The sequence below is a fragment of the Lynx rufus genome, unplaced genomic scaffold (assembly GCF_022079265.1).
Source record: "Lynx rufus isolate CCGP_SWC_20201006 ecotype Redwood Valley unplaced genomic scaffold, mLynRuf1.p SCAF_16, whole genome shotgun sequence".
Classification (NCBI taxonomy): Eukaryota; Metazoa; Chordata; class Mammalia; order Carnivora; family Felidae; genus Lynx; species Lynx rufus.
Genome location: NW_025814830.1, coordinates 6,963,580 through 6,989,678, shown reverse-complemented (window position 1 = coordinate 6,989,678; position 26,099 = coordinate 6,963,580). Strand labels below are relative to the sequence as shown.

At 56.1% G+C, this 26,099-nt stretch overlaps 2 protein-coding genes across 2 annotated transcripts; both read right to left on the bottom strand.

Annotated features, from left to right (window-relative positions):
* Nucleotides 1–451: 451 nt before the first annotated feature.
* DMWD (DM1 locus, WD repeat containing) lies at nucleotides 452–7,034 on the bottom strand. Its single transcript, XM_047077816.1, is given in 6 exon segments — nucleotides 452–599; nucleotides 943–1,017; nucleotides 1,882–2,125; nucleotides 2,127–3,157; nucleotides 5,125–5,307; nucleotides 6,589–7,034. Coding segments are annotated over 6 exon segments (2,022 nt in total). The 5' UTR covers nucleotides 7,030–7,034; the 3' UTR covers nucleotides 452–551.
* Nucleotides 7,035–9,207: 2,173 nt separating this feature from the next.
* Nucleotides 9,208–26,074, bottom strand: RSPH6A (radial spoke head 6 homolog A). The gene is made up of 6 exons (XM_047079276.1): nucleotides 25,138–26,074; nucleotides 21,296–21,530; nucleotides 15,912–16,676; nucleotides 14,519–14,663; nucleotides 13,654–13,771; nucleotides 9,208–9,445 (listed from the first exon to the last, which is right to left on the bottom strand). Exons 1-6 carry the CDS (start codon nucleotides 25,803–25,805, stop codon nucleotides 9,208–9,210), a joined length of 2,169 nt encoding a protein of 722 aa, XP_046935232.1. The 5' UTR covers nucleotides 25,806–26,074.
* Between the last annotated feature and the right edge of the window lie 25 nt (nucleotides 26,075–26,099).

The following is a 26,099-nucleotide window of genomic DNA, read 5'->3' as shown; positions in this document are numbered from 1 at the left end:
GCAAAAGTGCGCACGCACTCCCTCCACACCTCCCGGAAGGGAACAGAGACGCTGTGAAAACAGGGAACTTTAGTATAAATAAGAGGTCCCGGGGGGACAGGGAGGGCCCCCGAGGGGCTTCCATAATTTAACACTCTTCAAAAGCACAAACAACAGCACGGGCAGGGTGCGGGCCAGGGGAGGGGTAGGCCACCCCTGCCCTGCCCACAGGCCGAGGGGCACATTGCAGAGCTTTGGGGGGGGGTCTCCCCCGGGAGTGACCAGTCACATGCTGGGGACAGGGACGAGGCGAACACTGATGTTTCAGAGGGAGGGGTCATTGTACTTGGCAGTGGGTGGGGACAGGGCTGAGGCCACATGGGCCACTACGTCCCCCCAAGTGCTGGGCCGGTCTGGGGGACCCTCTGATCCCCTAATCTGTGCAGGGCAAGGGACTGGAGCAGTCCATCCGTCATGGTTAGTCTTGTTAATCATACGTTGATCCGTGAGGTCGGCGGGGGGGTTATGGCTAGGAGGTGGGGAACAGAGGGGGGACCCCGACATCCATGGTTTCACACCACTGTGCCGCTCGGGGAGTTGCTGGGCTGGGAGGAGAGGCCCTGGGGAAGACGAGAGGGGAGACAGGAGGGTTAGAGGCTGCCTGGGGCTCCCGTCAGTCCCATGGGGAGGGAGCCAGCCCAGAGTCCCCAAGGCGGCTGCCGCCCTGACCTTGCCCTTCAGTCCGCCCCAGACCCCGCCCGGACAGAGGCCGCTGCTCTAGGTCAGGAACTTACATCTCAGCTAGCTTCCCTGTCCCGGCAGGCGGCACTCTTAGACAATAATTAAAGTCCTCGGGGTGATCCCGAGCAGAGAGGATGGGGTAGGGGTGGAGAGGATGGGGAGAGGACGGGGCCCTTTCTGACTGGGGGGTGCGGGGGATAGAGAACTCAGGGACAATCCTACCTCTACCACTGACTTGCTGGGTGACCTGGGCCAACTTCCTTCCCCTGTCTGGGCCTCGGCCTCCTCGTCTGTGAACTAGGGAGATAGAGGGGTCTCTTTTAGGACTTGCCGGACTCCCCAGATCCCAACGACCCTGCCTCTGAGACTGTGCTATTACGTTCTAAGGATTCAAGACCCTACACAATCCTAAAACCGCTCTTCGAGGGAACCCAGCCTCGGCCCTCAGACCTGGCACCCTGGGCACTGTGCCCACATCCCCGAGAAGCTGAGCCATGAGACAAGAGCTCCAAAGAGACAAGGCGCCAGGTCTGTGCTTCCCCTACTGGGACCTTCCCGACCGGGACCTCGCCGAACCCCACAGCTACAGTGGGAGGTGGACACATCTGCCCACCACCCACCTTCAAGGCTCCCTAAGAGGTGATGGAGGTCAACGAGCAGTGACCTGCCCGAGGTCACAGGGAGCAGTGCCAGAACCCACGCTGGGACTCCCCAGGCCGTGACTCCAGCGGTGGGCTCAGGTCCAGAGTCTGAGACCCAGGCCGGAAGCCGGGCCCACGGGCTCAGTGTCGCCCAGAGAATTTGACCAGCATCATTCACCAGGTTTCACAACTGGCAAATCACATGTCCCATAGAAACAGAGATCTGGCTTCGAGTGACATGTGATCAGATGGGGCCATGCCGGGCCCACTGGCTCCCCGCTTCAGATAGCTGGCCACGGTCCCCACTACTCCCAGCTGTCTTATCCCCAACCCTCTCTCGGTCGTCACCGAGAGTTCTAGAAGCCCGGCACCCTGAGACCTGAGGGGTCTCACTCTGGGACACTAAGAGTTCCCTGGCTCCCCCTCATCCCACAGGGCTAAAGGCTGTGGCGGTGGCCAACCCCTCCGCCGATGCCCGCCTCTTCCTGGGCCCTGGGGAGGCTGGCGTGGGGCGACTCACCGCCTTGCCCGGCCGGGCCCAGGTACAGATGAGGCCCTCCTGGCAGGCGGTGATGATGCAGTCCTCCAGGAAGAGGAGGACCGTGAGCCGCTCCTGGGCGATCTTCTTGCACACCAGGGGCTCGAGCAGCGGCACCTCGTGGATGCGTGGGCACAGCGCCGTGCCCAGCACCTTGGCCGGGTCCAGCCGGCTGCGGGGGGCCGGGCCGCTGGGCTTGTCCCCGCCGCCGCCGCCGCCGCCCCCCGCCGCCGCCCCGGCTGATGTTGCCCAGGCTGTGGTAGCGCTTGTGCTCTTTCTCTGACCCCCGGTCCCTCCGCTCCTGCAGCGTGAGCGTGGCAAAGCGGCCGATGCTGAACGGCGTGCCCGGCTCGGCGGTCGCGCCCGGGCCGCCCGCCTTGCCGCTGCCCGCCGGGTGCGGAAGGCTGTTGGAGCGGGACAGCGAGCGAGGCAGGGGGCCGGGGCCCGGCTCGGCGCCCCGAGAGCTGCCGGCGGTGGGCGGCGTGGCACCGGGCGTGCCGGGGAGGGTGCGGGTGCGGGCCAGGGGCGGGTGGGGGTAAAGCACGTCTTCGGTGAGGTCCCACAGGCAGAACTGCGTGTCCTGGCCGGCCGAGCCGAAGCGGTAGGTGATGGGGCCGGCTTTGGGCAGCGGGGAGAGGGGGGCTCCCCCGCCCGAGCCCGGGCCCCCGGCCTCAGGCTCCTCCTCCTCCTCGCCGCTCCGCTCCCCGTCACCGCCGGCCGCGGCTGCCTCCTCGGCCCTCGTGGTGTAGGGGTCGAAGGCCACAGCATTGACCCAGGACTTGTGGCCGTGGCCCCGGGCCACCACTCGGCCCTCGGTGAAGGACCACACGGTGACCAGGTCGTCTTCGCCACCCGTCACGACGTAGCGCCCATCCGGGCTCCAGCACACGCAGAGCAGGCCCCCAAAGTAGCTCTTCATGAGCCCCCGCAGCAGCATGGAGTCGAAGTGGAAGACGCGCAGGCAGCCGTCCTGGCTGACGCAGGCCAGGTGCCGGCCATCCGGCGAGAAGGCGAACTCGTTGAGGGGGCCCTCGCCCACCGCCCACTTGGCCAGCGGGTTGCGGGGCGCCTTGCTCTTGGCGGCATAGACGGCGAAGCCCTCGCCCTGCTTCAGCAGGCTGTACTGCGGCGGGGCCGAGGCGCAAGGGTGGCTGACGTTGTACAGGTACAGGTGGCCACTGGCGTGTGAGGCCAGGAACAGGCTCTCTGATTCGGGCAGCCACTTCAGATAGGTCACCTTGGTCTTGTCGATCAGCCGCTGCCAGGAGAAACCGTGGGGGTTGGGAGAAGGTAATCCGCTCCCGGCAGACCTCCTCCCCAACGTGGTTCCCCCGAAAAGGCCCTCGGACGTGGCCCAGACCTTCTCGGACGGGGCCTCCCACACCGAGGGTAAGGGATGGACACCAGGCCATGGGAACGCAGGGGAAGAAGGGTGGCCTGTGAGGCAGCCACGGGGAGCTCCACGGAGCCACGATGCCCCATCTTCTGCAAGGGGACGGTCCTGCCTTTCAGAGAACTATCCTCCTCTGTCTAACCCTCTCCACAGTCTTCACCACGTCAGGCTTAAGGCACGAGATCGATTCACAGAACATCAGCCCCCAAAGAAGGGCTCTCGATCTGTGTGGTTCGCTGGCCTAGCCCCAGAGCACAGCGCTGTGCGCACAACATCTCCTAGACACGCGAGGGGCAGCACCAGCCCGCCAGCTGCACACGCGCCTCTGCTCTGTCCGCCTTCCAGCCCACATCCAGTCCTTCCAGAACACCGGGACCTGCCCTCTTCTCGCCCCACCCCCACTCCAACCACGCAGGTCCCAGTCACCATCAACCCTGCGCTGGCCTAACTGGCCACCCAGGCTGCCACTGCCGCTCGGTTGCCAGACGGAGGCTGTTAAAATGGAAGTCAGCACCAGGCACCGTCCAGCCCCAAACACCACGGCGGCCTTTCTCAAGCAGGGTTCCAGAGAGAACGAAGCCCTGGGCACCCGCACTACACAACGAAGTAACTTCCTCCCCAGGCAGCGAGGTGGCTCCTCGTTGTTGGGAAAGATTCGGAAACCATCAAATCACTTCTTTGTTCTACGGCTGAGATGAACCCTAGTCAAGAAAGGCTCTAACAGCCGAACTCGTCTCTTTTCCATGGCCCTCCAGACCCTACACGGGCTGGTCCCTACCAGGTCTTTCTCAGAACCCATCCACCACCCTCCCCTCAAGAACTGCTCTGGCCACTCAGCCTTTCTGCTGTCCTCCTCCCACACTTCCCCTGATAACTTTCCGGCCTCCTTCAGGTCTTTATTTCAATGTCCCCTCCCCTTGCCCCCTGCAAGGAGGCCTCTCCTATTTTGTGAATGGACGAGCTAGTGCGTTTTTAATCCATTCACGGTTCCGCTCCCTTCTGCCATTCAGGCACTCTGTGTACTTGGAACACCTCCTCTGAACAGAGAGAAAAAGACAGAGGACGGGGCGCCTGGATGGCTCAGTCCGTTGAGCGTCTGACTTTGGCTCAGCTCACGATGTCGGGCGGTTCATGAGTTCGAGCCCCACATCGGACTCGCTGCTGTCGGCGCAGAGCCTGCTTTGGATCCTCTCTCTCCCTATCGTTCTGCCCCTCCCCTGCCTGCACGGTCTCAAAAATAAACAAACATTAAAAAAAAAAAAAAAAAAGAGGACAAGAGCAGCCCCTGCCCACAGATGAGGTCGTTCATCAGCACGCCCTCTTGTGCCGAATCCAGCCAGGACTGGGCAATCCCCACATATGATTTTGTAATGACAGTCCTGTGAGGTAGGGATGAGAATCCCATTTTGCAGAGGAGTAAAACTGAGGCTCGGGGGGGGGGGGAGGTGTCACCTTCCCGAAACCACACAGTGAGGAAATGGTGAGGCAAGGACTTGAATTTGGAGACCAAATTCTGATGTCAAACGAGTCCCAACAGCTGACTAGGCTCAGCTGTCTTCTCCGCAACATGGGCACCACGAGCCCTAACCCAGCAGCACAGGACTTGGGCACAGCAGGCGCAGCTGTCATTATTGGTCCTTATCACGCTAGCTGTTACCTCGGCCCACACACCCGTCAGCCCATCCCCTCTCTCTCATATCCTGCACCGCCCCCCCACCGCCACCCCACCAGGTCTACACAGCTCCCAGGCAGCTGCAGTCTCGTGGCCACAGTGTACGGGTGGGTGAATGGGAAGGGGGGAGCCGCTCTAGGCCCCGGGGGCCCATAATCACCTCTTCATTGAATAGCTTGCTGGTGTCCTTCTTGATGAGATCAAGGTACTGCACCTGGCCGGCTGAGAACCCCACCAGCAGGGAGATGGTCTCTGTGGCAGCAGTGAACTGGTTGAAGTCATGGCAGGTGGGCTGGGTGCCCTTATAGATCCGCTTGTCAATTGGCTTGTTGAGATCAATAGACTTGAGCAGCGGGAGAAAAGCAGTTAATAGCTTCTACTACTGAGAGGAAGGAAGAGGGTGTTGAGGTTGGGGGAAACCACTAAGAGGAAGCAGGGTTAAATCCCTGAGGGAAGTGGGTAGGTGGATGGGTGAGTGGGCAACCACAGACAGGAAGGGGGACCCAAATCACAGACCCAGTAAAGGAAAAACACAGACAGGAAGGTTCCCCCCCCCCCCTCCACCCCACATGAGACCACGGTGCTTACCCCCAAAGTTGGACCCCCTAACTTTAGGGGACACCCTTGCCCGTAGTATCAAAGCTTGCAGACCCCCACAGTCCCATTCCTTTCCAGTCCTGCCCCACGGCCTCAGCAACTCCCCTGGATCTTAGCACCTCAATATCCAAGCTTCCCCAAACTCAGGGCCGCCCACATCCCCAGGACTCTAATGCCCAACATCCCAAGATTCTGTTTCCTTTGGAGTCCCTAAATCTCGGGACCTCCATCACAGTTCACAGACGCATTAAACCTCATGGTCCCCCACATTTTTGGTCCTTCAGCACCTCTGGGCTCCCAGGATCTCCATCACGTCTGGGGACCACCATAACCTCCACGGGCCTCATCCCCCTCTGGGACCTACATCTCTCTAGAGACAACCATCACACCTGAGGATGTCCTCTTGGGCTCTCATCACCCTCAGCTCTCCATCAGTTCAGAGATTCTCACTCCCTCCAGGACCCTGTGTCTCCAGAACCTGCGTTCCCTAAGATCCCATTCACCTGCAGGATCCCTATGACCTCTCAGAGCCCCATCAGTTCCACAATCATCCTCACCTCTGGGCTCCCAAAGTTTCAAGACTCCCCCCCACCCCCCCCAATAGCTGCAGACTTGCAATACCCCTGGGTTCTCCATCACCTTCCAGCCTGCATCACCTCAGGAATCCCTATCACCTGCAGATCCCTACCACCCAGAACCACACAGGGTCCCATGCCATCTGGGAATCTCTCCAAAATACCAGCACAGAACCCCCCACGCATAACTCGCAGATCCCACATGACCTCACGATTCTCCATCACCTCTACGATGGCCAGCACCTCGGAGGGTGCTAAAGGGCTAAGAGGCCACCACCTTTTAGAATTCTGCATAACCTCCAGGCACCTTTGCATCCTAGGACATCCGTCACATCTAGGATGCCATTTCCAAACCCCACATCAATCAGAGACCCTCCCATCACTTCGGGATCACCTCAGGGGGCCCTATCCTCTCTGCCAGCACCGAGGCCACCACGATGCAGGCCGCTCACCCGTTGGCTCCCGCGGCGGCAGCAGCCGGGGTAGAAATACAGCTCGCGGCCCAAGTTGAAGCAGACGCGGTCTCCTCCGGCACCCAGCCCCGCGGGCGTGGCGGGCGGTTCCCCGGCCCCGGCGCCGTCGGGCTCCCCGAGGCGCACGAGGCTGAGGCGCACGGCGGGCAGCGCGGGCCCTGGCCCCGGGCCTGCGGGCGGCGGGGACGGCGCGGAGCCCGCGGCGCCGGGGCCGGAGGAGGAGGCAGGGCCGGGCGGGGGCTGCGGCGGCTGGGGCGGCGCCGGGGTCTGGGCGGAAGCCGGACCCGACCTGCGAGCGGCGCCATCGCCGGGGAGCAGCTTGTAGAAGCCCTCGCGGGTGCGGAACTGCGACTTGATTTCCGCGCAGTCCCCCATGGCGGCGCCGGGGCCCGAGCCGCCCTCCGCGCCGCCCGCCGCCATCTTGGGCGCCCCCCTCCCGCCCGGGCCCCGCCGCTGCCGGACCGCCGCCCGCCGCCGGGCCCCTGCCGGAAGCCGCGGGCTCGCGCCGGAAGGGGTGGGGTGGTCACCCGGGCGACGCCTCTTCGATTGGCAACAGGATCGGGAGGCGGGATGAGCTCGGGCCGTCGCTCCGGTAACGGTTCAGGGACTGGGGGCGGGGCGCAAGATGGGGCGTGGCCTTTGTGCCAGCGGCCGACGTGTGGTTGGATGCGGGGCGGGGCCCAGCGGGAGATGGGCGGGGTCGTGGAAAAGCTCAAATCCCTAGCAACGGCGCCCAGGGAACCGTTTGCCTAGCAACGGAGGGACCCTCAAGAGGAGGCCTCCTTCATAACTGGCCTTCCCATCGCTTCACAGACGACCCCAGGTGGTTCTAGTGCCTTCTTAGACTCGCAACATACACCTTTCTGATCTCCAGTGTTTCCCACTGACATCTTAAAATCCCTGACTGACGACAGCATCTCCAGTCATTCCACCCCACCCTGGATGATGTCCCAAATCCTGCTGATCTCCAGTGTCTCCATAAAACTCCTAGGGCTACACCCACCCACTACTGATTAACGTTAACCCCAAACATTTCCACATTTCCCTCCAACCTCCGATATATGTCTCCATGACTTCACTATCTTTAACAATCTCACTTGGTTCTCCAACACCCTCTTCTGATGCCAAAATTTCATCGATCCCCGCAATGCCCGCAGTGTCCCGATGACCCACTAGTAATCCATGACGCCCCACTGATTGCCAGTGCCCTTCACTTCTGCTGAAGCCACCCTGACCCCATCACAGATCTTCCTAGACCCATTCTCAGTGGTCTCTCAGATTTCTCATCAAAATGTCCCAGAGGCATCTCACACTCAGGAAGACCTACAATGAAATTGAAATCTTCCTCCAAATCCTGCTCCTCTCCTGTGTCCCCATCTTAGAGTTCACACTGCCATCCCCCCACTCACCCAGTCTGCAGACCTCAGTGTCTCCCTAGATCTGTATCATCTTCCTTCACCCCCTGCTTCTAGCCCCCAAGTCTTTTGCATTCTGTTACCTGAATTCCTCTTTTCTAGTCCCTTTCTCTGCATCGCCCTGGTCCAAAGCCCTCCACTCCAGTCCTGCCCTCCCAGCAGCCTGGTCTCTGCTCTCCCAGACTCCCATCCCAACACTCCACTTGGCATCTAGAGAGGTCTTTCTAAACATGAGTATGACTGGGGCCCTCCCTTGCTCCAAGACCACCTGTGGCTCCCTAGTGTTCTTGGGGCAAAATAAAGCCCTGAGTGATCTGCTCCTGCCAACCTCTCTTTCCAACCTCATCTCTTACAACTAACTCCTCACCCCACGTCCCAAACATGGAGATTCGGGAAACTACCTCAACATAGAACTCTCTCTTGCCCTTGGTCTTTGCACATGTTGTTCCCTCTGCTTGGAATGCTCTTCCCCACTCTGTTCTTGACCCTTTGAGAGCCAGCTGAGGAGCTCGGTCAGTTCTCTGGGCTCCCCCATCCAGGTTGTCACTGCCGAGAGATGTGACTGCCTCTCCTGTAGAGAGTGAGCCCCCGGGAAAGCAGAGCTGGAGCTGCTTGGCCCCCCCTGTGTCCCCAGCACAGGGCTGAGCTGACAGAAGGCACTTCAATAGTTGTTTGGGGGCACCTGGATGGCTCAGTCAGTTAAGCATCTGACTCTTGATCTTGGCTCAGGTCATGATCTCACGGTTCGTGAGTTCATGCCCTGCGTTGGGCTCTGCGCTGACATCGTGGAGCCTGCTTGGGCTTCTCTCTCTCTGCCCTTCCCCCTCTCTCAACATAAATAAAGAAACATTGAAAAAAATAGTTGTTTGGTGGCCAGATGAATGAATGAAACAGATGGGAGGGCCTATGCAGGAATGTCTGTTCCCAGCAGAGCTCGACAGCCCTGACTTGGGGGCCATGTCAACAACTGCAGTGAGAAAATGCAACACACAAATGAGAAACTAGCCCATAGTGCCATGGGGAAATTTTATTTTAGAGCAGCTACCTCCCTCTTCTACTCCTGCCCTCCAGGGGCAGAAAGCAAACCGACAGTGGGGGGAGAAAACAACACCCCATCACTAACTATGTATAAGGGAAAACCTACTATCTACCTGCTTGCGGAAGGGGCTTGGGGGGGCCCCCTTCAGTCATCCAGATCCTCCTCCTCGTCTTCCTCCTCATCTTCCTCCTCTTCCTCCGCGGCCGCCAGGGCCTGCTCCTGGGCTGCCTTGAGGGCCTGCTCTTCCTCCACCGTGGGGTCACTCATCTCCAAGATCTCGGGGCTGTTGGGGTACTCCTGCTGAACGGGGGCTGGCAGGGGTGGGTTGAAGTTCTCGGGACTGTACTTGTGGCCCCAGCCAATGTAGATGTTCTCAAACTTCCTGGAAAGGCAGGGAGATACTGAGAGATCCTCCCTCCAAGGCCCCAGCCTGGACTTCCACTGAAGGTGGGACCCCGCGAGGGCTTGGCCTGGCTGCACTGGTGTGGGTGGTGGGGTGGAATGTGCTGTGCCTACCAGGTCTCTCCGTTCACGTGCTCTTGAGTGTTTACTGAGCATCTGTCTCCTAAGTGCCGGGCTGTCTAGAGCTGTACCCTGCAACAATGCATGTCACTGCTGAGCACTTGAAACGTGGCTGGTGGGACCAAAAACCTGAGTTTCTTTCCTTTTTTTTTTTTTTTTTTTTTTAGTGTTTTATTTATTTTTGAGAGAGAGAGAGAGAGAGCCGGGGAGGGGCAGAGAGGGCGGGGGGGAGGGGGGGGCGGAAGATCCGAAGCAGGCTCCAGGCTCTGAGCTGTCAGCACAGAGCCTGCCTCGGGGCTCGAACTTGTGAACTGCGAGATCATGATCTGAGCCGCAGTTGGATGCTTAACCGACTGAGCCACCCAGGCGCCCCAAAAGCCTGAGTTTCTAATTGTATTTGATGTTCTAAGTTCACCCGTGCTTTCTCCTTCGGCCCCCTGGTCACTTACGGGGTGTGTTGTTTAATTTCTACATATCCGTGAAAGTCCCCCAAATTCCTTTGTTATTGATTTCTAATTTCGCTCCAGTGTGGCCAGAGAACATATTTTGTACAATCAATCCGGTTAAATTTATCGACACTTGTTTCCTGGCCTAGCATATGGTCTAATCCTAGAGACAGTTCCATGGGCACTTGAAAAGAATGTGTGTTTTGACAGGCTCAGGTCATGACCTCATGGTTCATGAGTTCGAGCCCGTCAGGGTGCCGACAGCTCAGAGCCTGGAGCCTGCTTCAGATTCTGTGTCTCCTTCTCCCTCTGCCCCTCCCCCACTCGTGCTCTGTGTCTCAAAAATAAATAAATGCTAAAAAAGAAAAGAAAAGAATGTGTGTTCTGCTGTCGTCTGGGTGGATTTTACTTCATTTTAATGAATTCAGATGTAAACAATAAAACCGATATTCAGTTCTGTTATTGGGTAACGGGAGAATGTCGAAGTGTGCCTGGGGCAACTTGGGTCCCTGAATCTATTTTCTCAGCTGTAAATGTGGTGAAATCTGAATCCAAGGTCAAGTACTTCTGATGAGAACGTAGCATCCAGATGGAATGTGCTGTAAGTGTGAACTTCACACCAGATTCTGAAGACAGAGTATGAAAAGTTTAAAAAAAGAATGTAAAATAGCTCGTTAAGTTTTACATTACCGATTTCACATAGCGATGACAACATTTAAAATATAATAGGGTAAAATAAACTATTAAAAGGAACCTTGCCTGTTTTTACTCTTGAACACGGCTAGTTCTAGGACATTTTATTTATTTATTTATTTACTACTTACTTATTTATTTTAAGTAGGCCGCACATCCAGCACGGAGCCCAACGCGGAGCTTGAACTCATGACCCTGAGATCAAGACCTGAGCTGAGATCAAGAGTCAAGACGCTTAACTGGCTGAGCCACCTGGGGGCTCCTCTAGAAAATGTAGAGCAATGCAGGTGGCCTGCATTTTCTTTACGTTGGACAGTGCTGGTCTAGGTGTGGGGACCCAGCAGTGAACACATTAGACAAAAATCCCTGCTGTGGTGCCTGCATTCTAGAAGGAGGAGACTGATAATAAACAAGAACAGAAGGGGTTGGGGCCAAGCCTGCCGGCCCACCTGTTCCCAGAATTTTAACTAGAGGAGGAAATGGGAGGAAAAGGAGGGGACTGGGAGATAGGGAGAGAGGCAGTGAGGGGCAGGGGGTGGGGGGGAGAGAGAGGGATGGAGAATTTGCCCCGCAGGCTGTTTGGCTTTGCCCTTATTTTCACAGCCTTGCCGTTCTTGAGACCTTTGCTTTCCTCCAGGTCTTCCTAGAACCTTCGAAAACACTGCTTCCTTGGAAGCCTCACCAGGGAGGTTGAGCTTCTCTAGAAAGACAGACCTTCAGAGGGGCGCCTGGGTGGCTCAGTTGGTTAAGCGTCTGGCTTTAGCTCAGGTCAGGTCATGATCTCACACTCCATGAGTTCGAGCCCCATGTCGGGCTCTGTGCTGACAGCTCAGAGCCTGGAGCCTGCTTTGGATTCTGTGTCTTCCCCCTCTTTCTGCCCCTCCCCTGCTCATGCTCTCTCTCTCTGTCTCGAAAATAAATAGAAACATTAAAAAAAAATAAAAAGATAGACCTTCAGGCCCCAACCCCACTCGTGTGTCACCAGAACCTTCACTTGAATCAGATCCCTGGGGTCGTGTACACTCACAGTCTGGGAAGCTCTGGTCTACCTGCTTCCCCCTCCCCCCCTCCTTACTTCTCTCTTTCCCCAGAGATTTCACCTCAAGGTTGCTCTGCCCAGGAATCCCACTTTGATCCCCTTAAGATGACAGGTATGAGGTTTTTTGTTTTTTTTTTTTAATGTTTATTTATTTTTGAGACAGAGAGAGAGCATGAATGGGGGAGGGTCAGAGAGAGAGGGAGACACAGAATCGGAAACAGGCTCCAGGCTCTGAGCCATCAGCCCAGAGCCTGACGCGGGGCTCGAACTCACGGACCACGAGATCGTGACCTGAGCTGAAGTCGGACGCTTAACCGACTGAGCCACCCAGGCGCCCCGACAGGTATGAGCTTTAATTGGTCCCCGCACTGTCCCTAGTGGTACTTAGTTTGTAACAGGGTATTTATTTGGCTGGGGGGGGGGGGCGCTATATTATTAGTTTCTGTGTTTCCTCTGCCTGCTCTCAGAGGCAGGATCCATATCGCCTTTTCAATAAGGGCCTGGGACCTAGCATACATCTGGCAAACAGTGACACCCAAGAGGGTTTTATAAAGAGAAAACAAATGGATGGTGGGAGGGATGCATGATCGAGTGGTGGATGGATGGGTGAGTTGAGTTCCCAATTTGGATCTATCTTTTGCTTTCAGAAAGATGTTGGCAGGGCGCCTGCCTGGCTCAGTCAGTGGAGCGTGTGACTCTTGATCTCGGGGTTGTGCGTTTGACCCCTGTGTTGGGGGGGTTGGGATTACTTAAAAATAAAATCTTTAAGGGGAGCCTGGCGGCTCAGTGAGTTAAGCATCTGACTCTTGGTTTCGGCTCAGGTCATGATTTGGGGGTTCATGGGTTCGACGCCTGCATGGGGCTCTGTGCTGGCAGTGCGGAGCTTGCTTGGGATTCTCTCTCTCCCACTCTCTCTCTCTCTCTGCCCTTCCCTGACTCATGCTGTCTCTGTCTCTCTCAAGATAAATAAATTAACTTAAAAGATAAATAAATAAAATCCTTAAAAAGAAAAGAAAGCTGCTGGCAAATTAGGGTGCGGTCAGAAGAAGGGGCTGGCGAAAGCAAGCCAAGGAGACTCTTCCCTGTTTCTGGAGGCGAAAAAATCGCCAAGAATGTGGTGAAAGTAGCCAGATGACACGAAATCTCATCACAGGATGGAACAGTGCACCTTGGGCACGGAGCTGGAAAGGGAAAAATCTAGGAAAACTTATCCTGCCATCTGGTGGACGGAGTTGGTAAGTGCGCCCAGCGCGGGGCTGCCGAGGGCGCTCCCTAAGCGGCAAAGCAGAAAGGCTCCGTCGCGCCCAGTGGGAGAGACTGAGGGCCTCTCGGTGCCCGGCGAGTGTGTGGTGAGTGTCTCAGTGAGTGTGCGTGGGTGGGAATATGCAGCAGTGAGAAATCTTTGGGGAGCAACTTGTGGGGGATCCTGGCAGGGAAGACTTCTGCCCCATGGACCCAAGACCCTTCAAATTGGAAGAACTGCCAGGGGGCCCAGGGAAGAAGTTAGGTCCCCCGGAAAGAAGACGGTGCCCCTGGCAGGGCCACATCAAAGTGGACTCCTGAGTCCCGTCTGGCTCTGTGACTCATAGAGCTGAGAAGCCTGGGCCGGGAGGCCAGAGATCCAGGTTTGAATCCCGCATACGCTGTGTGACCCTGGGTCAGTTCCTCACCCTCTCTGATCCTCCGTTCTCTTATCTGAGGGGCTCCCACTTTTTGTCCGGGATTTCTCATTTTGGCCCTGGTTGGAAGTCCTGGAGCTGAGTGAGGGGGTCAGCCCAGGGGGCTTCTTGAAAGGGGTTCCTTCCACTCTCTGCCCCCGTCCACCCTCAGCCTGGCTCGGAAGAGGTTATAGGGGCTTCCTCTTCTGGAAGGGACTAGGAGAAGACCTACTTGCCGCTGGCGTAGGCATAGGCCCCTGGCCAAAGATTGGAGCGCACGACAGCCACGGAGTACTGTGGGCAAAGGCTGCAGGACAGGCGGGTGGTCCACGGTGACATGTGCATGATTTCTGCAGGGGAGTGGAGAGCACCAGGGGAGGTCAGAGCTCCCCACACCCCTGCCCAGCCCCCTGGAGGGGAGACTGAGAGAAAGAGGGGAGGGCGCAAAGAAGGAAGACAGGGAGGGGCTTCGTGAAGGGAGTGTGGTTGGCTCCAGATCACTTTCTCACCGTGTGGCCCCAGGGAGCCACCTCGCCAGTCTGAGCCTCAGTGACCGCATCCAAGAAGTGGGTATACTTATCTCACCTCCCTTGCAGGCGCTGCCGTGCTCGGTGATCGCCCTTCCAGGTCAGCCATGGCTTTGGACCAGGGTCAGAGGGCACGGCACAGGCCCTGTGGTCCCGGAAATCCGGGTTCAAATTCGGGCTCTGCCCGTTCACCGGCTCTCGGCCTCTCCTTCCTCCTTCCTCCGGGTGCCTGAGACCCTGACCTCGGGTAATCGCCATCCAGTCTTCCAAATTCCAGCTCGGGTCCTGCCTTCTTGGGGAAGGCCTGTCTAATTCTCTCTGTCTCTCGCCCCAAACCCACACGGGACTGGAAAGATCATATCCCACCACCCGGAACACTGCCGCATGCCAGACACGGCTCACAAGATGGACGTGTTCCTGCAACCCCAGGAGGGAGGCACGATCGCCAGGCCCGTGTTATAGACGAGGGAGCAACTGAGGCTGAGAGAGATGCCCCCCCCAACCCCGCTTTCTCCCCAGTCCCCACCTGGGCCGGTGGGCTGGCGTGCGTGACGCCAAGAGGACTGTTACCTGCGTCTTCGGAGAGCGGCGTCAGCAGCGGGGGCCCGACCTCCTGCTCCACGCCTTCCATCCCCTCGTCTGCCTTCTCTTCCTCCTCCCCTAACTCCTCTTCCTCCTCTGTCTTCTGCAAAGGGTTCACCCAAGTGCAGCGGCCCTGGAGGTGGTGGGGGGGGGGGGAGGTCAGACCACATCCCCCGGGGGGATAGTAACCCGCCTGCACCCTGGGAGGTGGTGAGGGGCCAGGAAGGACACCGGGGCCTGGCCCTGTCCTCAGGGACCCAAGTATGGGCAGGGGGGGGGCAGGGCTAGTCACACGGGTGGGGGGAGAGAGAGCTATAGTTGTGAGATGGAGACTCCTGCCACCTGTTGGCTGTGTGGCCCCCCATCTGGGCATTCATTCATTCATTTGTCAGATATTTAATGAGCACCTACTACATACAGATAGGTGCTGGGGAAACATCCTTGAGAGGAGAGACCCCCCCGCCCCCAATTTCTGCCCCAGGGAGCTGATATTCAGCCTCCCATATGATCTTCTGCTCATCAGTGAAATGAGGGTAGCATAGGGGTTCTCTCGTTGGATTGCTGACGGGCTACACGAGGCCCTGAAGAGCTGAAATGTGTTTGTTAAGTGAACGCACCTAAGTGCACAGCACAGAGCAGACTCATCTGCCTCAGCGAGGCAGTGGGGATGACAGTCGTGCCGTGCAACACTCCCAAAAGAAGTTGTTTGGATTCAAGAAGGCGTGGCAGAGTCAATAAAAGTTTGTGGACTGAATGAATAAAAGCTCCTAGCACACAGCAGGGGCTTCCTTGAACCAGTGAATGCACGAATACAGAGTCCAACACATCAGGCGGTCAAAAAAGGCAGGCCTTGGGGTGCCTGGGTGGCTCAGTCGGTTGAGCGGCCGACTTCGGCTCAGGTCATGATCTCGCGGTCCGTGAGTTCGAGCCCCGCGTCGGGCTCTGTACTGACCGCTCAGAGCCTGGAGCCTGCTTCGGATTCTGTGTCTCCCTCTCTCTCTGCCCTTCCCCTGCTCATGCTCTGTCTCTGTCTCAAAAATAAATAAACGTTAAAAAAAAAAAACTTTTTACAAAAAGAAAAAAGAAATCATGAAATCTTTGAGCACCGGCTGGTGCCCCAGCCCCTCCTTGAGCTGAGCTGTTGCGTAATATTCTGGTATGTGTGCCCTGTCACCTTTCTGGAATCTGAAAAGCTCGGAACTCCAGGATGCATCCGGCCCCAACAGTGTCTTGCAGGGCATCGTCAACCCATATCTGCCGGACGGTGAATATTATGCAGCACGTCAGGCAGAGAGCCAGCGCTTGAGAGCATTGCCTGGAGCTCCCCCTCCCCGCCCCCCCCACCCCCCACCCCCCACCCCGGTGAGTCCCCTGTCCTCACCTGCGGCAGGATGTGCTGGGCGTGATGCACCCAGTTGGCCATGGAGTCCACCAGCTCGAGCACCGGGATGCCCTCGAAGTCGGGGTTCTCCTCGTAGGAGTCGCGCCCCGCGCCGCCCTCCTCCTCTTCATCGCCCTCCTCCTCCCCAAACTGGTAGAAGCCGAGCGGGCTGATGTGCGTGGCGGCCGAGATGCGGGCGATCTGGGCCCGCAGGTAGCTGGCCTCGTTGCCCGGGAAGGGCGGGTAGCTGACGACTGGCGCGTCCAGGAAGCCGGTGAAGAATTTCTTGATCTTGCGGGCCTGCACGATCTGCACGGGCGTGACGTGCGGCAGCCGCGTCCACGGGCGGCCCGGCTCGTTGCACACGAAATACAGGTACTTGTTGGTGCCCGAGCGGCTCTCCTCCCTGGGGATGACGGGCGGTGGCTTCCACGTGGGCTTGGGGATAATGTCCGTGTCCTTCTCCTCGTCCTCCTCGCCCTCCTCCTCGTCGGGCGCGTCCACGCCCGCGCCGCCCTCCATCATCTCCTCCTCCGCCTCCTCCCCTTCCTCCTCCTCGCCCTCCCGGAAGGACACCTCGGCCACCAGGTAGCTGCGGCTGAGCCCCAGGATCTTGCCCCAGAAGCGGCAGGTATGGATGGGCTGCTGATCCACCAGCTGCTTCAGGGCCGTGAAGATGCGGAAACTCTCGTCCGAGCTCAGGCCCACGCCAGCCTGTTCCAAGTAGAAGGCCGTCTCCATGACGTTGGGCACCGCCGTCTCAGCCTGCAGAGGGGCGGGCGGAGGGCAGAGGAAAGAAGGCTGAAGCCCTGCTCCCTAGCCTGACTTGTGAAATCCGGAGGGCTAAACTGCTCTGTAACCCAGCTGCTCATGCGACCGCTGCAGGCCAGGGGGATGTAGGGGCAAGTCCTTGGGGAGGAGGTCCCTTAAGGAAAAGAAAAGGGGGGGGGTGTGGGGGGAGAAAGAAAGGAAAAGGAAAACCACCAGGAGAAAATCCTTTGCTCCTTCATCCTTCCCCCTTCTTTCTGCCTGCAATGGGATGTGAGATCTGGAGGCACAGCAGCGATTTTGGGACCATGAGGCAATGCATGGGATGGTGTGTACCCATACCTTAATGATGGTAGAGTTGAAAGGTGGAAACTGCCGGGTGCCTGGTGGCATCACTGAGCCACCTTACCTCCCTTCTTGTCGTATGGGGCAAAGGGGCCACTTCTAGTCATGTTTTCCGTTACTTGCAGCCAAATGCACCCCTAACAGATACCCCAAATCATATAACAAATTAAGGGAAGATGCAGGTCTTGAGCCCAGGAATCAATGATGCTGGAGGATGGTGGTGATAACCGTTGCCCCCACCGCCTCCTCCTTCACCATCTACTTGGTTCAGGGAGACAGAGGGGGAGAGGCAGAGAGACGGGGAAGTGGGGGCAGAAAGGGAGTGAGAACAAGCAAATTGAGGGCTGAGATTAGAATACAGTGAGGTTTGGACTGAGGCAGCCACTCCCATAGCCACATGGCCACAGGCTGACCCCAATACTTTTCAGTCAGTCCAGAAATCTTTATTAAGGACCCAGTGGGTGCCAGTCCCAGGCTAGGCAGGCATTGAGATATAGCAGAGACCAAAACACATGAGGTCCTTCCTCAGGAGATTGGCATGACCCACCCTTGGCCAACATGACTGGCCCAGGGAAACACATTGCCCAAATCGGGGAGACCACATGCTCTCTTGCCAGAATTTGAAAGCAGAAGGGAGAGAGAGGAGGTATAGAAGGTAGAGTAATGATCCCCCCACAAGATGTCCATGTCCCGATTCCTGGGCCTGTGACTACCTGACACGGCAAAAGTGACTTACATGTGTGATTAAATGAAGGATCCTGAGACAGGGAAATCATCCTGGATGGTCCGGGTGGGCCCCAAGTCAACACAAGGGTCTTGCTAAGTGAAAGTGGGGAAGGCAGGAGGGTCAGAGAAGATGTGATGAAAGCAGAAATCAGAGTCAGAGACTGGAAGGTTCCGGAGGAGGGCCCAGGAGGAAGGAAAGTGTGCTGCTTCTGGAAGCTGGAAAAGGCTAGGAAATGGTTTCTCTTCAAGAGTCTCCATCAGTAGGGCAACCCTGCCAACCCTGACCTCAGCCTGGTGAAGCCCAATCCGAAGCGGACTTCTGACCTCCAGAGCTATAAGGTAAAACATTATGTGGTCTTAAGCCACTAAGTTTGTTACAGCAGCCATAACAGACTAATACGGGTCCACTCTGTGCGTGTGGCGGCAAGTGAAACAGGCAAGTGTGGGAGCCACATGCTGGATGACTGAGACTTTGTGTCCAAACTTCACCTTTTGTAAGGACACTAGGCATAATGGACGAGGGCTTCACCCTATTCCAGAAGGACCTCATTATAACTCATTACATCGGCAATGACCCTCCTTCCAAATAAGGTCACATTCTGAAGGGTCTGGGTGAGGGATACATCACCCTTCATAAGAATACTTCATAAGGGGGCGCTTGGGTGGCTCAGTCAGTTGAGCGTCCGACTTCGGCTCAGGTCATGATCTCACAGTCTGTGGGTTCGAGCCCCGCGTCAGGCTCTGTGCTGATAGCTCGGAGCCTGGCGCCTGCTTCGGATTCTGGGGTTTTGTGTGTTTGTTTGTTTGTTTTTACCTCAGCTCGAGATGTAGCACACCCTAATGCTCAATAGTAGGAGAATCGTTCTTTTGAAAGTGGTTCTGGCGCTTTCTTCCCGTCATAAACGCAATGCAAAAGCTGGTTTTCCTGAATGGTGGTGACACCAGCCACTCAGGGGGAGCGGAGTCAAGCTTAATTCCAAGACACCTCGCTGACGGGGAGGAAGACAAAGGAAGGAGGGTAGAGCGGTGCCCGGGTGGCTCGGTGATCTCGGATTCAGATTCGGGAGTTCAAGCCCCAGATCAGGCTCTGTGCTGTCAGCGCAGAGCCTGCTTCGGATCCTCTGCCCCCCCTCCCTCTCTGCCCCTCCCCTGCTCTCTCTCTCTCTCTCTCTGAAAAATAAATAAAACATCTTAAAATTTTTATTTTAACAAAAAGTGTGTGCCTGGCCCATGAGCCAATGGCCATCACCCTCTTTCTGGGAATCCCCACCCTCCATCCACATGGCAATGGAGTGGCCTCACCAACCATGTTTAAGTGATATCACTCCACCCCGCTCACTGTTAATTTCAGCAAGAGTGGGAAACTGCCCCCCAAGGTCAGGTCAGACTCTGCTTCTCTCCCCATCCTCTGCTATTGCCAGTAATGCGTGTCTGGGGGGAGAGAACGTACATGTGGCATCCTCCTGCCATCTCCAGATAGCTTGCACCTGACCATTGGGTGTGAGGAGAAACTTCTGTCTTGTTTACATCACTTGTCTCCACTTCTGCAACATCGTCTGTTTCCTGCCCTCACATGGTCTATGTTGTCAAATAAGTAAAGTGTCAGCTTTTGGAATGTGATGCAATAATACTGAAGTTAGTCTGAAATTATAACTTGGAGAGTAGTCAGGAGCTTTATGAAACAGAGGCGCAGTGAGTTCCGGGGCAGAAAGCCATCTACAAGAGGGGGAAGGAGAAGGATAGGGAATCCACAAACAGGTCGAGTCCGTAGAGGTGTAAATAAATCAGAGATGGCGTTTCAGAGGATGGGGGGAAAGAATGCATTATTCCACCATGGCTGTTGGGGATCGTGGCTAGCGACTTGGGAGAAATAGAAAAAAGGAAATGAGAGCCCTACCTCTTGTCAGAGAAATATATAAAAAATGATGAATCACTGATTTCTTTGAGTCTCTTCCTAGAAACATGCACAGGCCACAAACGTCCACAATTTTGCCACGAGTTTGCGGACCTCCCAGAAAGAATTCCAGCTCCAAATTCTAAGTGGGTGGGGCCTTCAGGGACAAGCCCGTCAGGGGGCGGAGTCTCCGGGGGTTGGCATTTCAACGGGGCGGAGCCTCAAGCGCCGTGGTGCTCCAAGGGGGCGGAGCCTCTAGGAGCCAAGCGTTCTAAGGAGGCGGAGCCTTCGGGGCCTTGCGTTAGATGTGGGTAAGACCTGGAGGTGGAAAGGAAGGGTGTATTTCCAAGTGGGTGGGACCTCCCGAGGAGAAACTGCATCTGAAATTTAAAACCATATTCCCAGGTAAAACTTGGCGCGAGGCTTGGTATTTCCACCTGCGCTTTGCTCACCCAAGGGCTCATTCCTTTGTAAGATTGTCGCTCCCGTGGTCTCTCACCATCCCACCCCACCGTCGCCAGAATCCCAGACTCTCAGAAGCATGGACGTGAGCACAGAGCAATCGCATCCGCAGATGGGGCAAAGGTTCTGTATAGCACGGGCTTGGAGGTCACGGTCCTGCCTTCCTAGTTCTGTCTCTGGTACGTCCTAGCTTCCCGCCCTCCGAGCTGAAGTCTTTCCTCTACAAATAGAAATTAAGTAGCGCTTGCTTTGCAGGGTTGTTTCGGGGGATGAGCCGAGACAAGGCTCTCAAGGCTCTTAGCGGGGGCCTAGGAGGCGTCGGAATCATGATAAATAGAGTCCCCAGCAAATGTTTCTTGAACGAGTGGAAGAGTCCTTCACCTGAATTTTATGCCGTTGTCCAAGCCTGGAAACAGAATTGTGGAATTAAATATTCTGAGGCTAGTGAAATGTTACTGGGCCAGGAGTTGAAGAGCTCTTAGCAAGGGGTCGACTTACAAAAGGGGAAACTGAGTCTGGGGATAAGGGGCACTTCAGTGTTGAGAGACTCCAGGAGGCAATGAGTTTCACAGAAAACACCTGCAAATCAGAATTATTTGGGGGAGGGAGGAGTAAAGGACGGCAAGAGGGAGACCAGCCTCCACCCCCACTTAGCTGCTGGAGTCAGCTTTTTGTTGTTGTTGTTGTTGTTTTTGAGAGAGACAGAGAGGGAGAGAGAGAGCGAGTGGGGGAGGAGCTGAGGGAGAGAATTTTAAGTAGGTTCCACACCCAGCGCAGAGCCTGATGAGGGGCTCGATCTCACAATTGTGAGATCGTGACCTGAGTCGAAATCAAGAGTCTGCAGCTTAAACCGACTGAGCCACCCAGGGGCCCCTGGAGTCTGTCTTCTAAAAAGCAAAGCCCACTAGCCTTTCCTCTGCTTCAAACCCTTCCGTGGTGCTCCAGCGGCCTCAGGAGTAAGCCCAATCTCCTTGGTCTGGCATTCAAAGTCCTCTGTGACCTGGTCCTCCCACCCCCCCACACCCCCACCCCCACCCCCCCGTGGCGCACCTCGCACACTGACCTGAAATTGTTTGCGGTTTCTGGGTCCTACTGTGCATCCCCTCGCCCCTGGACCTTAGCACCGGCTGTGCCTAAGCCTAGGTCACTGCCCCTCCTGCCACGCGCCCCTCCCCATCGCCTCTCTCACCACCTCCTCTTCCATTTCCTGTTGGCCCTCGCCTCCTCCGCTCCGCAGGAACAGCGCCTTCTGTCTGTCCGCCATCTCGTAGGTGGGCTGCATCTCTGGGTCGTCCCGCAGGGTGTCCAGCTTGGGGTGGAACCACTCCCATTGCGTGGTGCGGTTCAGCGACTCCAGGATGGACAAAGGGTCCTCGGGCCGCTGGTTCAGGATCTTGGTCAGCAGGTTCACTAGGTGCTCATACCTGCCTCCCGTGGGAGGGAGTGGGAGGTGGGAGACATCACTCGCTCAGCTCAGTGAGCTCAGCGTACCTGGCCCCCGTGCCTGGCGCTGGGGACACAGTACAGAAAAGGTCCCTGCCCTGGTGGGGCTGACATTCTGATGATGGAGACAGAAATGAACCAAATGTGCAAAACATACAGTGTGTCGGGAGGTGGTAATTTCTATGGAGACAAAGAGGGGTTGGCTGGAGGGGGGCTGGGAATGCCAGGGATAGGAGATGGCTTGTAAGTTTAAATAGGAAGGCCAGGGAAGGTCACACCAAGGTGACATTTAAGCTGAGATCTGAAAGACGTGAGGAGGCAAACCATACAGATACTGGGGGTGGGGGTGGGGGGGTGGAGAAGTATTTCAGTCAGAGGGAACAGCAGGTGCATAGGCCCTGAGACATCTCGTGAGTCTTACATGATCTTGACAACAAAACTCAAGGAAAGGGTGCCTGGGTGGCTCAGTCAGTTAAGTGTCTGATTCTCGATTTTGGCTCAGGTCACAATCTCGTGGGCTCATCAGATGGAGCCCCACTTAGGGTGCAGAGCCTGCTTGGGATTCTCTCTCTCTCTCTCTCTCTCTCTCTCTCTCTCTCCCTCTCCCTCTCTCTCTCTGTCTCTCCCTCCACTCATGTGCACTGTCTCTCTGTCTCTCTCTCAAAATAAATAAACTTTCAAAAAAAAAGATTAAAAAAAAAAACTGAAGGAAACTAGGAGAAAGGAAAATTCCATGCCAATCTTGCTTAGAAATATAGATGCTGAAACCCTAAGCAAAATATTAGCAAATGACATCCAGCAAAAAGATGCTCTCAACAAATGATGCATCATGATTAAACTGGGCTAATAACAGGAATGCAAGCCTGGGAAGATATTAGAAAAACAGAAAAAAAATTAACTCATCATATTAATATGTTCAAAATATATGTAAGATAACTTCAGTAGGTGCAGAGAAGTTGTTTGATAACATTCAACACCCGTTTATGATTTTTAAAAACCCTACCAAACTAGGAACAGAAGGTAATTTTATTTTATTTTTAATTTTTTTCATGTTTATTTATGTTTTGAGAGAGAGACAGAGAGTGAGCAGGGGAGGGGGAGAAAGAGAGGAAAACACAGAATGTGAAGCAGGCTCCAGGCTCTGAGCTGTCAGCACAGAGCCCGACCCAGGGCTTGAACTCACGAACCATGAGGTCGTGACTTGAGCTGAAGTCAGGTGCTTAACCAACTGAGCCACCCAGATGCCCCTAGAAGGTAATTAAAAAAAAAACGTTTATTTATTTACAGAGAGCGCGCGCGCACACATGTGAGTGAGAGTGGGGGAGGGACAGATAGAATATTAAGCAGGCTCTGGCTGTCCGCACAGAGCCTAATGAGGGACTTGATCTCACGAACCGTGAAATCATGACCTGAGCTGAAATCAAGAGTCAGACTGACTGAACCACCCAGGCGCCCCAGAAGGTAATTTTTTACAATCGCATAAAGGGGAACCTATGGCACATAATGGTGAAAGACTGAACATTTTTTCCTTATGAGATTGGGGACGAGGATGCCTGCTTTCACGACTACACTGGAGGTCGTGGCTAATGCAATATGACATGAAAAAGGAAAGGCAAAAAGGATCGGAAAGGAAGAAGGAAAACTGCCATGGTTTGCAGGTGGTATGATTGGGGGTGATGTGCAGAGGCCTTGAGTGGAGGGTGTGCCTGGCATGTTGGCTGGAGTGGAAGGAGAGGGAGGGATCAGGGGAGGAGAGGAGGCAGTGACACCGCCTGATACACAGTGAGACAATACTGTGATAACAGTATTGTATTGGCTTCCTTCTACCTGAGCCAGGGACGATGCTGAGCACTTGAGAGCAGTGTTGGATTCTCACCACAATTGTACATCTGAGGAACAATTACAATCCCTACTCTCCAGGTGAGGAAACTGAGGCTCCGAAAAGTTGAGGCCATGAGATCACACAGTGGTAGCACAGTCACGATTTGAAACCAGGTTGGTCTGATTTCAAAGCATGTGTGTCTGTGATGCGCCCGGGTGGCTCAGTTGGCTGAATGTCTGACTCTCGATTTCAGCTCAGGTCATGATCCCAGTGTTAAAGGATCGAGCCCCGCATCAGGCTCCAGGCTAGGTGCGGAGCCTGCTTGGAATTCTCCCTCTCAACCCCTCTCGCATGCTGTCATGTTTGAGCGTGCTTTCTCTCTGTCTCTCTCTCCAAGAAAACATGTATGTCTAACTGTCTGCAGGGTGGAAACCCTTCGGCAGTTGTCTTGGGTGTGCTGGAGAGCCATCACTGAATTGGGAAGGGTAAGGAGAGGTCAGACTTTGACCATGGCTTTTGAATAAAGGACCTTAAAGATTCCAAGGGTGGGAACTGTTGGGAAAAGCTAGAGGTTAATTCTGGCTAGACTCTAGGATCTGAGGCCAGGAGCTGACTAGAGATGAAGTTTGGAGAGCGGCAGGGGCTGAATGGCTCTTGTGAGGAGGAAGCACTTACTCCTGAGCCATGGCAAGCCCTGTGCCTGGGAGAGATGGGGTCAGTTTTGTGCTTTAGCAAGAACTGTTGCTTCTCCAACCTGGCCCTTTCCTGCTCTCCCTCTTTCTCCCTTGGTTCCAGTTGTACCAGCCTCCTTGCTGTTCCTCAAACACAGCAAGCCTTGAAGCCTTTATTTATTTATTTTTTTTATTTTTTTTTAATTTTTTTTTCAACGTTTTTATTTATTTTTGGGACAGAGAGAGACAGAGCATGAACGGGGGAGGGGCAGAGAGAGAGGGAGACACAGAATCAGAAACAGTCTCCAGGCTCCGAGCCATCAGCCCAGAGCCTGACGCGGGGCTCGAACTCACGGACCGCGAGATCGTGACCTGGCTGAAGTCGGACGCTTAACCGACTGCGCCACCCAGGCGCCCCAGCCTTGAAGCCTTTAAATGTGCTTCCTCTGTCACCTGCAAGGTGCTCTCCCTCTTCTCCTTCAGGTCCCTGATCAAATGTCACCTCCTCAGAGGCCTCCCCAGACCTCATGCTATTTCACATGCACTCCCTAACTCCCCTCGCCGTGCCTTATTTTCCACCTTAGCTCCCATCATTACCTATCATTTATTATATTTATTGCCCATTCTCCCACCAAAATGTAAGTTCCATGATGACGTAATGGGGACTGAGAACTGTATTCTAACTACAGCTAAGAGGCTTTGGCAAGTTAGTGGCTAACAGGGCCTCAGGAGTCAAATCACACGTACTCCGCCACCTCCTAGCTGTTATCGCTTTGGATATGGGACTGAATCTTTCTGTCTTGGCTTCGTCCTCTGTAAAACGGGGACAGTAGATGTGCTAATCTCAGCTGTGAGAACTAGATGTTAATGTATGAATGGTGGCAACCTGGTAAGTAAATGCTAGCTGTTGTTAGCGTTTCCATCCCCTGACTCCTAGCCTGAGTTAGATGCCCCTGGAACAGTCCCTGGTTACCCATGAGGGGTGATCCCCGGTCTGACTGAAGGGACCTGGGAGCCTGACACAGAGCCTTGGCTGGGTCCTCTCCCGGCTAGGATCCCACCCCCTCTCCCCCCCACTTAGGAGCCCCTTCTCACAGGCTGAGGCTGCAACTGACGCTGGTCTGCAGCAGGTAGGCCTTGGCGTTCTGCACGGCCAGCTCCAGAGGCTCCGGCTCGGGCACCTCCAGAGTGAAGGGCGTGAAGCCCGGCTCGGACGGTGAGAACTGGAGGGTGGGCTCATCCCTCAAGTAGGGCCCATGCTGGCTGAACTGCAGGTCATCTCTCTGGTACATGTTGAACTGGCCCAATAAGTCCGGCTGGGTCTCCAGGTAGGCAGACTCCAGTTGCTGGAAGAGGTTGCTTTGGCCCCGCTGTAGTTGCTGCAGCATTAGGCCGGCGTTTTGGGTGGCCTGGATCCCACCTTCTTCCAGATAAAGCTGGGGCTGTAGCTCGGAGGGAAAGCCCATATTCGGGGACGGGTACTCCACCCCACCCAGCTGGGCCTCCTCAGCTTGGAACATCGGCAAGTTCTCCTGCTGGGTCGGGCTGGCCCCTAGCGACCAGCCCTGGAGGTTGGCCTGGCTGGCCAGAATCCCCCGATTGCTCTGCAGGATGGAGGTATCAAGTGGTATCTGCTCCGCCTCCTCGGGGAAGGCGGGCTGGGGCCGAGAGAGTTCCAGACCGCGCCGCTGGGAAACCTGGGAACTCCTCCGACTTGAAGGCGGCTGGGAAGGGGGCTCAGGGTCGGGCGGTGGGTCCCCCATAGTTCAAAAGGGATCGCCGACTTCCAGGAGGAAGGCTTGCAGACAGGCAGGCTAGACCGGTCGCCCGCCTGCCGCCACAGGCCGGCTAGCCTCTGTGCCAGCCGCCCCGGTTTCTAAGGAGGGAGGGGGCGGGCCGTTACCAGGGGAGGGCGCGCGGGGACGCCGGGGGGCCTAGGAGCCGGTTTCCGCGCAGGCGCAGCCCCACGAGCGAGGAGCTGCCTGTCCTCCAGCCAGCGGCTGGGCGCGTTCACTAGGTACCGCGCAGTCCCACAGCTGACACGCAGGTAGAGACCA